General features: G+C 48.7%; 2 protein-coding genes across 3 annotated transcripts; both read left to right on the forward strand.

The window, feature by feature from the left end:
• The first annotated feature begins 236 nt into the window (after positions 1–236).
• LOC118705742 (heat shock 70 kDa protein 1-like) lies at positions 237–5,176 on the forward strand. 2 transcript variants are annotated; one of them, XM_036414784.1, is made up of 2 exons: positions 237–351; positions 2,914–5,176. In XM_036414784.1, the coding sequence occupies exon 2, from the start codon at positions 2,927–2,929 to the stop codon at positions 4,850–4,852; it is 1,926 nt and encodes a 641-aa protein (XP_036270677.1). In that variant the 5' UTR covers positions 237–351; positions 2,914–2,926; the 3' UTR covers positions 4,853–5,176. The 2 variants fall into 2 exon arrangements, with proteins under 2 accessions (XP_036270677.1, XP_045428690.1); XM_045572734.1 differs by lacking the exon at positions 237–351 and adding an exon at positions 1,121–1,138.
• Positions 5,177–7,254: 2,078 nt separating this feature from the next.
• Positions 7,255–13,688, forward strand: LSM2 (LSM2 homolog, U6 small nuclear RNA and mRNA degradation associated). Its single transcript, XM_045573166.1, has 6 exons — positions 7,255–7,266; positions 7,634–7,684; positions 7,788–7,855; positions 12,925–12,955; positions 13,055–13,114; positions 13,224–13,688. Exons 1-6 carry the CDS (start codon positions 7,255–7,257, stop codon positions 13,347–13,349), a joined length of 348 nt encoding a protein of 115 aa, XP_045429122.1. The 3' UTR covers positions 13,350–13,688.
• Positions 13,689–13,759: the final 71 nt, after the last annotated feature.

Genomic DNA, 13,759 nt, shown 5'->3' on the forward strand with positions numbered 1-13,759 from the left:
GGCGGGGTGCAGGGCGGGGTTAGGGAAGTGGCGGGTCAGGGGCGGGGCTAGGGCTCAGGGGTGGGGGCGCGGGGGGCGGGGCCCGCCGAGCGGCCGCGGTGACGCTGGGAAGGGCGCAGCGGGTCTGAGGCGCTGACGTTCAGTCGCGTTACAATGGCCGCGGCCTCTGACCTCACGGTTGGGTTGGAAGCAGGATGACAGGGCCGAAGCCGCTCACAGCTTTAGGGCGGGCGGGCGGGTGGGGGGTGGGGGGACACCGGCTGCGCACCGTAGATGTTGAGGGAGTGCCCACCGGCTGGGGCTTCGCAGTCCGAACGTTACCAAGCTGGAGCGAAGGCGCAGGGAGAGCAGGTGAAGCGGCAGGGCTGATTGTCAGGGTGGGTCCCGGGTGGGACGTGCTGGAAGGCTCCCAGGTCTGTTCAGTCTGAGGTGTGAGGTGCCGCCAGCCCCGAGGGCCCCTTTGAGGAGCGCAGGTGCGCGGCCCGTCACTGCCTCGGAAAGGGGCGGAGGGGCTGGTCTGTTAGTGTCTCTGGATGGCAGGATTGGTTTAGCTCAGTGGTCGGCAAACTTATTAGTCAGCAGAGCCAAATAGTCAGCAGAGCTAAATATCAACAGTAAACAATTGAAGTTTCCTTTAAGAGCCAAATTTTTTAAACTTAAACTTTTTAAAAAATATTTTATTGATTTTTTACAGAGAGGAAGGGAGAGAGATAGAGAGCTAGAAATGTCCATGAAAGAGAAACATTATCGACCAGCTGCCTCCTGCACACCCCCCACTGGGGATGCGCCAGCAACCAATGTACATGCCCTTGACAGGAATCGAACCTGGGACCTTTCAGTCCGCAGACTGACGCTCTACCACTGAGCCAAACCGGTTTCAGCATAAACTTAAACTTCTTCTAGCGCCACTTCTTTGAAATAGACTCACCCAGCCACACTTAAGGGGCCAAGGAGCCGCATACGGCTCTCGAGCCACAGTTTGCCGACCAGGGGTCTAGGTAAAAGGTGAGTCAGAGAGACTACTGGGAGCTGCCATCTCACCTGACTTACTCCCACAAAGCCCTAGTAGAGGGTACAGGAGCCCAGGAAGGCAGCTAAGCCCATGTGTGGCGGTTATTGTGTCTGCAGAGACCAGAAGGTAAATCATTTTAAGCCAGTGGGAGTCAACCTCGGAGTAAAGATGTCAGAGACGTAGGACAGGGCAATTGCGTCAGGACCTGTGAAAATTGAAAACAGGGACACCCACTGCCTTCCCACGAAGAATGCTTTGTTCTGTCTCTCCAAAAGCATGGAAGCCCTAGCTGGTTTGGCTGAGTGGATAGAGCATCTGCTTTCCGCCTGAATGGTCCTGGGTTCGATTCCTGGTCAGGGGCACATGCCAGGGTTGCAAGCTCAATCCCCGCTAGGGGTTGTGCAGGAGGCAGCTGACCAATGATTTTCTCATCATTGATGTTTCTCTCTCTTCCTCTATGAAATCAAACATTTTTTGAAATATATTTTATTGATTTTTTACAGAGAGTAAGAGGGAGGGATAGTTAGAAACATCGATCAGTTGTCTCTTGCACACCCCCTACTGGGGATGTGCCCACAACCAAGCTACATGCCCTTGACCAGAATCCAACCTGGGACCTTTCAGTCTGCAGACTGACACTCTATCCACTGAGCCAAACCGGTTTCGGCCAAACACATTTTTTTTAAAAAGCATGGAAGATTGTCTGGAAGAGATATTTGCACACCAAAAAGAAACTTGTGCCCAGGTTTCATGGCAGCATTATTCACAGTAGCCATGAGGTAGAAGCAGCCCAAGAGTTCTGGAGGGAGTAAATGAATAAAATGTGGATATATAATGCAACATTCAGCCTTAAAAAGAAAGGAAAATGAAACACATGCTATAGTGTATAATTCCACTAATCCGTGCTATCCAAAGTAGTTGAATTCAGAGACAGAAAGTGGTGAGTTTGGGAATTGGGAATTTTCTCTCTGTGTTTGGGCTATTCGGTTCTTTCCGGGCTGCTTTGTAGCAGTTTGAGAGTTGTGAGCATCACCTGCTTGAACTCTTTGGGGACAGAATCTAGGAGGAACTTGAGGCTGAGACTAGACTTCCAATGGACTCACCAGAGCAGCTCAGCCCACCCTCGGCCTGGGAGTTTTCTCAGATGCCTGATGGAGAAGAGCCAGCTGGCATGCAAGCTGTCTCAGAAGTGCTAGCAAAGAACCTTATTAACTTGACTCTCAGCCCTAATACCAAACTCCCTTCCACCAAAACGGTCGCCCCCAACAGCAGAACAGAGAAAAACTTCACGGGGTCTGGGCTGGGGCTGAGGCAAGTCACGAGGAGATGAGGCAAAGGTTCGGAAAGAAATGAAAGAAAGGCTGTAATGAAGGGTGATAAGGACTGAGGTTATTATATACCACGTGTCTGAATCAATCAGGAGGCCCAAGATTTAAATGTAGCTGTAGTTATTGGCTATTACATGGAGATCCTTCTAATGGTATTATCATTGAGAATTATGAAGTCATTTAGGTATACACCTTATTCTTGTACTTATTTGAATTGTAACAAATTTTTTGATGTGCTGTTACCATTTTTAGTAGCAAATGTGTGTAGAGGGCATCTTATTAAAATTTTGAGGCATAGCTGAAAAAGAAAATAAAAAAGAAAGTGGTGATTTCCAGGAGCTGGTGGGAGTAGGGGATGGTGAGCTATTTAATGGACATAGAATTTCAGTTTCTGCAAGATAAAGAGTCCTGGAGATTGGTTGGACAACAATGTGCATGAACTTACTACTGAACTGTACAGCTAGAAATGGTTCAGATGGTAAATTGCATGTTACATGTGCTTAGCACAATTAAAAACAGTACACAGACTAAAGTAGTACCCTGCCAAGACTTCATCTCACTTTTCCTTAACAGGTCTCGGAAAACCATGGCTGCTGCTAAGGGGATGGCCATCGGCATCGACCTGGGCACCACGTACTCGTGCGTGGGGGTGTTCCAGCACGGCAAGGTGGAGATCATCGCCAACGACCAGGGCAACCGCACCACGCCCAGCTACGTAGCCTTCACCGACACCGAGCGCCTCATCGGGGACGCGGCCAAGAACCAGGTGGCCATGAATCCTCAGAATACTGTCTTTGATGCCAAACGCCTGATTGGCAGAAAATTTAATGACCCTGTAGTACAATCAGATATGAAACTATGGCCTTTTCAAGTCATCAATGAAGGAAGCAAGCCCAAAGTATTGGTATCCTACAAAGGGGAAAAAAAGGCTTTCTACCCGGAAGAAATCTCTTCGATGGTGCTGACTAAGATGAAGGAGACTGCAGAGGCTTTTTTGGGCCATCCCATCACCAACGCTGTGATCACCGTGCCCGCCTATTTCAATGACTCTCAACGCCAGGCCACCAAGGATGCAGGCGTGATCGCAGGTCTCAATGTGCTAAGAATAATCAATGAACCAACAGCTGCTGCCATTGCCTATGGCTTAGATAAAGCTGGTCAGGGAGAGCGACAGGTCCTGATCTTTGATCTGGGTGGAGGCACATTTGATGTGTCCATCCTGACCATAGATGATGGGATTTTTGAGGTGAAGGCCACTGCTGGGGACACCCACCTGGGCGGCGAGGACTTTGACAACAGGCTGGTGAACCACTTCGTGGAGGAGTTCAAGCGGAAGCACAAGAAGGACATCAGCCAGAACAAGCGGGCCGTGCGGCGGCTGCGCACCGCCTGCGAGCGGGCCAAGAGGACCCTGTCGTCCAGCACGCAGGCCAACTTGGAAATTGATTCACTTTATGAAGGCATCGACTTCTACACGTCCATCACCAGGGCCCGCTTTGAAGAGCTGTGTGCAGACCTGTTCCGGGGCACGCTGGAGCCCGTGGAGAAGGCGCTGCGCGACGCCAAGATAGATAAGGGGAAAATCCATGACATTGTTCTAGTGGGGGGCTCCACCCGCATCCCCAAGGTGCAGAAGCTGCTGCAGGACTACTTCAACGGGCGCGACCTCAACAAGAGCATCAACCCCGACGAGGCGGTGGCCTACGGGGCGGCCGTGCAGGCGGCCATCCTGATGGGGGACAAGTCCGAGAACGTGCAGGACCTGCTGCTGCTGGACGTGGCGCCCCTGTCGCTGGGGCTGGAGACGGCCGGGGGCGTGATGACCGTCCTCATCAAGCGCAACTCCACCATCCCCACCAAGCAGACACAGATCTTCACCACCTACTCGGACAACCAGCCGGGCGTGCTGATCCAGGTGTTCGAGGGCGAGAGGGCCATGACGAGGGACAACAACCTGCTGGGGCGTTTTGACCTGACTGGAATTCCTCCTGCACCGAGGGGCGTTCCTCAGATCGAAGTAACTTTTGACATTGACGCCAATGGCATCCTGAACGTCACGGCCATGGACAAGAGCACCGGCAAGGCCAACAAGATCACCATCACCAATGACAAGGGCCGCCTGAGCAAGGAGGACATCGAGCGCATGGTGCAGGATGCTGAGAAATATAAAGCTGAAGATGAGGTCCAGAGAGAGAAAATTGGTGCAAAAAATGCCTTAGAATCCTATGCTTTTAACATGAAGAGTGCTGTGAGTGATGAAGGCTTGAAGGGTAAGATTAGTGAGTCTGATAAAAAGAAAATTCTGGATAAATGCAATGAGGTCCTTTTGTGGCTAGAGGCCAATCAACTGGCTGAGAAGGATGAGTTTGATCATAAGAGAAAGGAACTGGAGCAAGTGTGTAACCCAGTCATCACCAAACTCTACCAGGAGGGATGCACTGGGCCAACCTGTGGAACAGGATTCTCCCCCGGGAGGCCTGCCACAGGCCCCACCATTGAAGAAGTAGATTAATCTTATCTGGAGCTGGAGGGTCCGAGGGTGCCTCTAAGGTGAATTTATTCCCTTCATCATCAAACACTGTATGACTCTTGAATTGACTGGACCTGAGCCCAAGTTACCACCATTTTGGAATGCTAATGGCCGAGTCTCATGTGCCATCTTTTTACACTCCAGTGCCCTGTTTCTGAGTTTGGAATCAGACTCTTAGGAAAACTAGGCCCCTCTCTGAATCATTTGATGAATCTGATATTTAGTTCCAGCCTCCCCAACTTTCTTTTTCCTGTGTGGATGGTTGTCACTCAGTAAATTTGTTCCTGAAACAAATTTCTTCTGGTATCATTAGACTCTGAGTGTATCTTGAAAAGGAAAGGAAAGGAAAGTTCATGGAGAGAGCATGTGTGGTCTGATTGTGAGCTAATTGTGAATGATTAAGTTGGTAAGGACGAAGTATTTGACTTTTCATGAGCTATTGTTTCAAGCAGGAACATGTCTTGCCCATCAGGCACTTTCAGCCCCAGTGGGAGCAGTTGCTAAGTCATTTCTATTTATATTCAATGATAGACTAGTTTAAGTGCTTAGGTTGGGAGCGGGTAGCCAAACTTCTCCTTGATGTTACCTACAGGTGGGGTCTAGATCCAGTATCTGTGCACTGAGTCCATTATTACATCTTTTTAAAAAATTTTGTTTTTGTTGCTTTTATTTTTTAATTTTTTAATATATTTTATTAATTTTTTACAGAAAGGAAGGGAGAGGGATAGAGAGTTAGAAACATCAATGAGAGAGAAACATGGACCAGCTGCCTCCTGCACACCCCCCACCAGGGATGTGCCTGCAACCAATGTACATGCCCTTGACTGGAATCGAACCTGGGACCTTTCAGACCGAAGACTGACGTTCTATCTACTGAGCCAAACCGGTTTCAGCTGTTTTTGTTGCTTTTAGAGAAATAGGGAGAGGGAGAGGAAATATTGACTAGCTGCCTCCTGCATGCCCTCTACCTAGGATCAAGCTGCATCCAAGGCCTGTGCCCTGATGGGGAACCAAACCAATGACTCCTAAGAGCAAAGGCTGATGCTCAACCAATGGAGCCCCCTGGCCAGGGCTGCTAGAATGTCTTTTATGTGTATAAAACATTTCTACAGCACACTCCTGACAAATGAGTACTTTTGTACAAGATGAGAAATGGAGGACTTAGTATGGTCTTATTCCTTGAAAAAATATTTTCACCTATTATATCATTTATAAAAATGTTGGTGACATGGGCATAGAACTATGAATAACTGCGTTTGTAGCCCTTTGTATTTGAGGGGGCATATTTGGATGTGATTGTTACCAAACTCAAGGGGTTTTTGCCAATCAGGTGCTCTGTTCAGGGTAGTTTTACTTGCAGCAAATCAAGGAGATGGGATTCATAGCCAAAGCTCTGTCTCCTTAATCATTGCTTATGTACACTGTTGGGTCAATGACGTTGATTTCTTCTCTGCAGTTGCCCGAATTTATCGGGTTGAGTTTCCTGTCCTCTTATCCTGCTTACTGCTGCCTCTGCAGAATATTGCAATATATTAACATTTAGCAGGAAATAGCATTTAGAACTGTCCAGACCCTTGTCCTAGCTAACAACGAGGATGGCTATTTCCATCCTCCAGGCAGCCTGCTTGGTTTCACTCAGTCCATCCCAGGACAGCCCGAGGCAAAAGTGTGTAAGATATGTGGCCTGAGATGGGTCCTTGAGAGAAATATATTGGGAGGGAACCTTTAATAAAACCAAGACTTGTGCTCAAGTTTCTGATCTTGTCACTTCTTTTTTTTTCTAATCCTCACCGGAGGATATTTTTCCTTTGATTTTTAGAGAGCGTGGGCGAGGGAAAGAAATATCAATGTGAGAGAAACACATCAATGGGTTGCCCCCAGCACAGCCCTGACCCGGCCTGTTGTGGAGGGACCGAATCGAACCCGGAACCTTTTAGTCCGCAGGCTATGCTCTAGCCACTGAGCCAAACCGGCAGGGCAACGCAGCATTCCTTTTTACTTTTAAGGAAGTGTAACAGACAGAGTGGAGAGATTCTGGAGTCTCACAAACTCCCCAGCAGCTTCCGGCTGGGGTCGCACCGCGCCGCCACTGGGAAGAGGAGGGAGGGCTTCCGCGGCCCCAGGCCGGCCGCGCCTGCGCGGTGAGCCCGGGCGGAGGCCGCCGGGAGGAGGAAGCCCCGCCCCGCCCCGGCCCTTCCCCCTCCCGTGAGCCCTGCCTCGCGGATCCCTGTGCTGGCGGGCGCCCGCTTCTGCACCCCGAGCTCCCCGGCGCTCCCGCCCCGCCCGGCCCCGCGCCGCCCCGCGCCCGGCCCCCGCCCGGCCTCTGGCCCCGGGCCCAGGCCCCCGCTTCCCCGGGCCGGCCGGCTGCCCGCCGCGCGAGCACCATGGTAGGTACTGTGACGTCACAAGGAGGCGCCCTGGGGAGAGCGCGCGGGTCGGTCGGTTGGGGTCGGGGTGGGGGTCCCGGCTGCGTCCGGGGTCCTCTCCGCCCTTAGTTCCTGCACCTCAAGTTCCCCGGGAAGACATATTGGACGCAAGGGCTTTTTTCCCTTTTAAGGGAAAGTTTAAGAACCCGATGGAGAGTCTGCAGGGACCCGTTAGAGGGGAAGTCAGACCTCAAGGAGCACTTTCTCGACGGAGACCAGGCTTGGGGGGGATTGTGGGGGGCGGGGGAGGACCCAGGAGAGAGGGCGGCCTGAGAGCGAGCTCCAGAGCCCGAGGGGCCAGGGCGCAGGGAAGAGCGCGCGGTCGTTGGGGCTCTAGCAGTCCCTCCGTCACCCCGTCTTCTCTCCTGGGGAGCCGAGACCTGCCCCGGTGAGGGTGCGGGTTGAGGGTGCTGGGCGGATGCCGGTGTAGCAGAAGGCCGCTCCCTGCCGTGTCTCTTCCCGTGTGATGGTTTCCCCTCTCTCCCCAATAGCTCTTCTATTCCTTTTTCAAGTCCCTTGTGGGCAAGGATGTGGTCGTGGAACTCAAGAATGACCTGAGGTAGGTACCTATTTCAACAAGTCTGCAGGGAGTGGATGTGCCCAGAGCCCTGAAACCTATTGATTTATTTATACTTTTTATTTATTCATTTAAAAATATGTTATTGATTTCATAGAGGAAAGGAGAGGGAGAGAGATAGGAACATCAATGACAAGAGAGAATCATTGATCGGCTGCCTCCTGCATGCCCCCTACTGGAGATGGAGCCTGCAACCCAGGCTTGTGCCCTGACTGGAAATCAAACCATGACCTCTTGGTTCATAGGTCAATGCTCAACCACTGAGACACACGGGCTGGGCCCTGAAACCTCTTTAACTGAACAAGTGTTATTGAGGGCTGGGTAAGGTGGGAGAGATAAAGAATGGTGCCTTAAGCTGACAGATGAGCTGTGGAACTGTTTCTTGTATTTGAAAAGAAATACAAAGAAATACATACCTATGTATATAAAACCCTAAGTAACCAGTCGACTGCTGTACTAGTGGACAGTTTGGTCACTAGGATGCACACTGACCACTAGTGGGTAGACGCTCAACGCAGGAGCTGCCCCCTAGTGGCCAGTGCGCTCCCACAGCGGGAGCTCCTGGAGCCGTGGCAGCAGCAGCAGGCGCAGTGGGGCTGGGATGAGCCAGAGCAGCACAGTGCCCAACCTGGGCTTGGGCTCCTCCCTGGCCGCCTGCCATTTCTCGCACTACTACATCCCTCGGGGGATATCAGATTGCAGGTTTCAGCCTGATGCCCAAGGGTCCCGGGCTGCGCGGGCACAGGCTAGGCCGAGGGAACCCACCGGTGCACATATCCGTGCACCAGGCCTCTAGAATTATATACAGAGTTAGTACAGAGGTCAGAGGCTGGAGGCATCAGCATTTTTTCTGATTAAATTATATCTCCTTTGACCCAAGAGTCAGTTCCACAAGTAAAGATGTAAGGACAAAGACGTTTGTAAGTTTTCTTTGCAGTAACCAAAAATGGAAAACAAGTGGCTATCCATAGGGACTGGGTTAAATTGTGGCTTCTATGTTCCACAGCTGTCACATCAGAATGAGATGTGCTGATGTGGAAAGTTGTTGCAAAATAGTATATGTGGCATAATCTCCCTTTTGCTCTAGAAAATGTAAAGGATAAACAGGAGACCAATCCCTTCTGACTGTATTGCTTTTCCATTCCTTACCCCTTATATCATAACGCCTAATCATCTTTCAGAATTGGGAATTAAATGCTGTATTCTTGGACTTTTCCTGTTTTTTCTAGCCAAGTAGATTCTTCTACCAGAGTCTTATTTTCTTCATAGTGGGTGCTTCTCAAATTGTGACTTCAGAAAAATGTTTTTCTGTTTTAGGCCTGTCCTTCAGACAGGGCCCTGGACCATGTTTAAGCTCACCATTGTTTCTAATGTGTACAATAGCCTGACACATAGTAGGAGCTTAATGTGTGCTGAAAGTAGAGTAGCTAACATTTGAGAACTCCTTTTGAGTAGGCACTATTCTGCATACATTTAACTCATTGAATTCTCATAACACCCCTGTGACATATACTGCTGTTGCTGCTTTACATGTGAGGAAATTGGAAGCTTGGATAGGTTAAGAAACTTAAACTCAAGTCTATGCAACTAGTAAATGACAGCAAAAACTGAAATCCAATTCTGTCTTGATTATCTTTTTCTTTTTTTTTTTTTTAGCAAGAGGAAGGGGGAAGAGACATTAATTTGTTGTTCCACTTATGTATGCATTCATCGGTTGATTCTTTTTTTAAAAAATATATTTTATTGATTTTGTATAGAGAGGAAGGGAGAGAGATACAGAGTTAGAAACATCGATGAGAGAGAGTCATCGATCAGCTGCCTCTTGCACACCCCCTAATGGGGATGTGCCTGCAACCAAGGTACATGCCCTTGACCGGAATCGAACCTGGGACCTTTCAGTCCCCAAGCCGACGCTCTATCCATTGAGCTAAACCGGTCTCGGCCATCGGTTGATTCTTACGTGTGCCCTGATGGGGGACCAAACCTGAAGCCTTGACGTATCAGGTCGATGCTCTAACCCACTGAGCTGCCCAGCCAGGGCTTTTTTACAAGTTATAAACAGGATCATGTTCTCTCTGCAGTTTTGAAACTTGCTTTTCACTTAGCAGATGTGGACATTTCTCGTCAATAAAGGTGATCTTTAACTTTCTTAATGTCTGCATGGCATCTTTATTAACCAAGGCCTTGCTGTTGGACAGGCATTTTCCAATTCTTAAAAGCAATTTTTAAAAAATGTTTTTATTTCCTAGCCAGTTTGGCTCAGTGGATAGAGTGTTAACCCAGGGACTGAAGGGCCCCAGACTCGATTCTAGTCAAGGGCATGTGCACCTCTGTTGCGGGCTCAATCCCCAGCCCTGGTTGGGGCACGTGAGGGAGGCAGCCAATCGATATGTCTCTCTCACATTGATGTTTCTCTCTGTCTTTTCCCCTCCCTCCCACCTCTCTAAAAGTCAATGGAAAAATATCCTTGGGTGAGGAAAAACAAAGTGTTTGTATTGATTTTAGAGAGAGAGGAAGCGTGAGGATAGAGAAAACATCTATGAAAGAGAAACATCAACATTGATAGGCTGTCTTCTGCACAGCCCCCCACCCCCAATCTGGGACAGACCGAAATCCGGGCATGTGCTCTGACCAGAAATTGAACCTGTGACTTCTTGGTCCATAGGTTGACACTCATCCACTGAGCCACACTAGCTGGGCAGTTTCCAATTCTTTAGGGGGAAAATCCTTTAAATGAGAGGTACATTTAAAATAGAGCCAAAACCCATTTGGCTCCGTGGATAGAGCATCGGCCTGGGAACTCAGGGGTCCCAGGTTCGATTCCGGTCAAGGGCATGTACCTTGGTTGTGGGCACATCCCCAGTAGGGGGTGTGCAGGAGGCAACTGATCGATGTTTCTCTCTCATCGATGTTTCTGACTCTCCCTCTTCCTTCCTCTCTGTACAAAATCAATATATTTTTCTAACTGTCTCTCTCTGACATGGCAGAGTGGCGAGGAGAGGGATTCTACATCAGAGATTTCACGTATGACGTGGGCAATGTGTATGGTCCTGATGGCGTAGAGATGAGGGCCAGAGAGAGAGAGTGTGGGAGCCCGTACCAACCCTAGGCAATTCTGGGAGTGACTTGTTTTCTTTTCCTCTTTTCTCCCCCCTGGCCTCCCACATGGCAAAACATTTAGTTTTAGCTCCAGGTCCCAAAGCAAGGACGTAAGGTGGGAAGGAATGCCATTGGACTGGGAAAGGAGCTTTCTCAGGCTTGTTGTCAGACCGCTCTCAATGAACTGAATGAAGTGCTACCACCTTATCCAATGCCTGAAGTCACCACCGCTGCACATGGTGGCGAGGTGCTGTCAAAGGCTGTTCAGCCAGGGATGTGGCGAAACCACCACCGGCGCGGTGGGCCTCAGATATGGATTTCAAAGACAGGATTTTACAAAAATAGGGTCCAGTAGAGAACTGCCAACTTTATTTTTGGCAAGATAAAAGACATTTTTAAAAAACTGCCTTTCATGATAATTTTATTTTTAAAAATTTAATACCAAAAATAATAGTAAGGACAATCAAAGAACAGCTATTTTTTAGTCCTGGCCAGGTAACTCAGTTGGTTAGAGCTTCATCCCCATATATGAGGTTGCAAGTTCAACCCCTGGTCAGGATACATAAAAGAATTAACCAATGAATGCATAAATAAGTTGATTTTTTTTAAAAGTCAATGTTTTGCCGAAACCGGTTTGGCTCAGTGGATAGAGCGTCAGCCTGTGGACTAGAGTCCCAAGTTCAATTCTGGTTGACTGCTTGATCCCCAGTAGGGGGCGTGCAGGAGGCAGCTGAAAAATGATTCTCATCATTGATGTTTCTATCTCTCCTGCTTCCTTCCTCTCTGAAACCAATAAAAAGAAATATTTAAATTGATGTTTCTCTTTCCCCCTTCCTCTTCCTAAAATAAAATTTAAAGTTATTGACAACCTTTAGCATACAGCGTACACAATACTACTGGCCTGTGTTTCCTCTTTTGTCATGGACTTCTGACACCTTTTAGCACACGTCAGTGTTTGAGAACTAGTGGTCCTAAGGATGGTGAAGAGGGTGGCCACATGGGAAGGTGGCCTGGATTGAGGTGTAAAGTAATAGGACCTTGGTTTGTAGAAATCAAACTTGAAAGAGAATTACAGAAATATTAGACATCAGCAAATGCCAGGGATTTATGGGATATGCAGGGCAGAGCTACAGTTCATGGGATGGGAAGTTGTGAGACTTGGGAAAGAAGATGAACACCATCTGACAAATTTTATAAGTTGGGAGAGAGCATTCCTCACGAACGTTTCAGGGTCTCAAGCAGTGGGGAAGGGAGAGGGTATCTCTTGTCCCTTCAAGAGCAATGCTGGCTGCTTTATCTACTGTATATGTTGGGCTCTGGTTCCAAATCCATGAATGAAACAGCTGATGGTCTGAGTCCTTGTTTGTTCTAAAATTGGGCAAGTTAAACACCCTCTCTGATCCCCTGGATGGTAATAGCTACTTTGTAAAGTTGCTAAAGATTATAAAAGTGGCTGTAAAATTATACATGCCATACAGGAGAAATGTAGATGGTAGCTCTCAAGAGTGGATTGGTATAGGGAAAGATGTATAATCTAAAATAACACACTTCTACTGTGGGACGAGGTGGCCGAGTGGTTAAGGCGATGGACTGCTAAAATAACACACTTCTAGGGGTGGAGAAGGCAGTCCTAATATATGGTGACAGAAGGTTTGACTGGATGGTGTGTATACATGGTTCAGTATACACACCTTGTAACAAACTCATCCCTGAAACCTGTATGATCATGTTGACCGGTGTCACCCCAATAAAGTTAATTAAAAAAAAACAAAACTGTTCTGGAAGCACTGTCTTTCCTACTCTACGGCTTAGGAATACCCCCTTTTGTTTCCACCTATTCTGGCTTTGTCAAGTCCTTGATTTTCCCAAACTATGTTCTTAGCTCTCAAGTCACCTCTGTGTTGACTTTGGTGTAAACTAATTTGGTTCTTCCTTTCCTCTGCCCCTGACAGCATCTGTGGGACCCTCCATTCTGTGGATCAGGTGAGACAAAGCAAGAGCCCAGGACTGGTATTGGGGAAAGAAGGTGGGGTGCTTGTCTTGTACTTGTCTCTACGGCTAACGATGTTCATCTTTCTTTAGTATCTCAACATCAAACTAACTGACATCAGTGTCACAGACCCTGAGAAATACCCTCACATGGTGAGTGAGGGCTGGTGGGAAAGAGCAAACACCTCTGACAACAGGAGGCCCCTGGGTGGGTTAGAGGAAATTTTTAAGAGTGTTTTCACGTTTGCCCACCTTTGTCTAGTTATCAGTGAAGAACTGCTTCATCCGGGGCTCAGTGGTCCGCTATGTGCAGTTGCCTGCAGATGAGGTGGACACGCAGCTGCTACAGGACGCAGCGAGGAAGGAGGCCCTGCAGCAGAAACAGTGACGATTCCTCCACTCCCTCCCCTCTTCCAGCCCAGGACCCCTCCTTCGTACTTGAGATGTTGTTTATTGTTTTTCAATAGTGAAGGCGCTTTTTTTTTTTTGCTTTTTTTTTTCTAAGGGGATAAGTAGACTAGAGGACTAACCATGGTGGGAGCAGCTCTCCTCAGTGAGAAGGAAGATGAGCTGTCTGGGGAACTGCAGTGTTCCTGGTCCCCAGCACCTGCCTTCCTTACTCCTTCCCCAGAGATGGTGGGAGAATCTCCATCTCTCCAGGGCAGCATGTGATTCATTTTGGGGGTGGAAGGAACCTGTCCCGCATCGGGAATAAATGTGTGGTGCAAATTTCTGGAGTGTGTGTGTTTGGGAAGGAGGCTGGAGGGTGGGAAAGGGATGTTGAGTTCATCGAGCTCT

Source organism: Pipistrellus kuhlii, unplaced genomic scaffold (genome assembly GCF_014108245.1).
Source record: "Pipistrellus kuhlii isolate mPipKuh1 unplaced genomic scaffold, mPipKuh1.p scaffold_m20_p_5, whole genome shotgun sequence".
NCBI lineage: Eukaryota > Metazoa > Chordata > Mammalia > Chiroptera > Vespertilionidae > Pipistrellus > Pipistrellus kuhlii.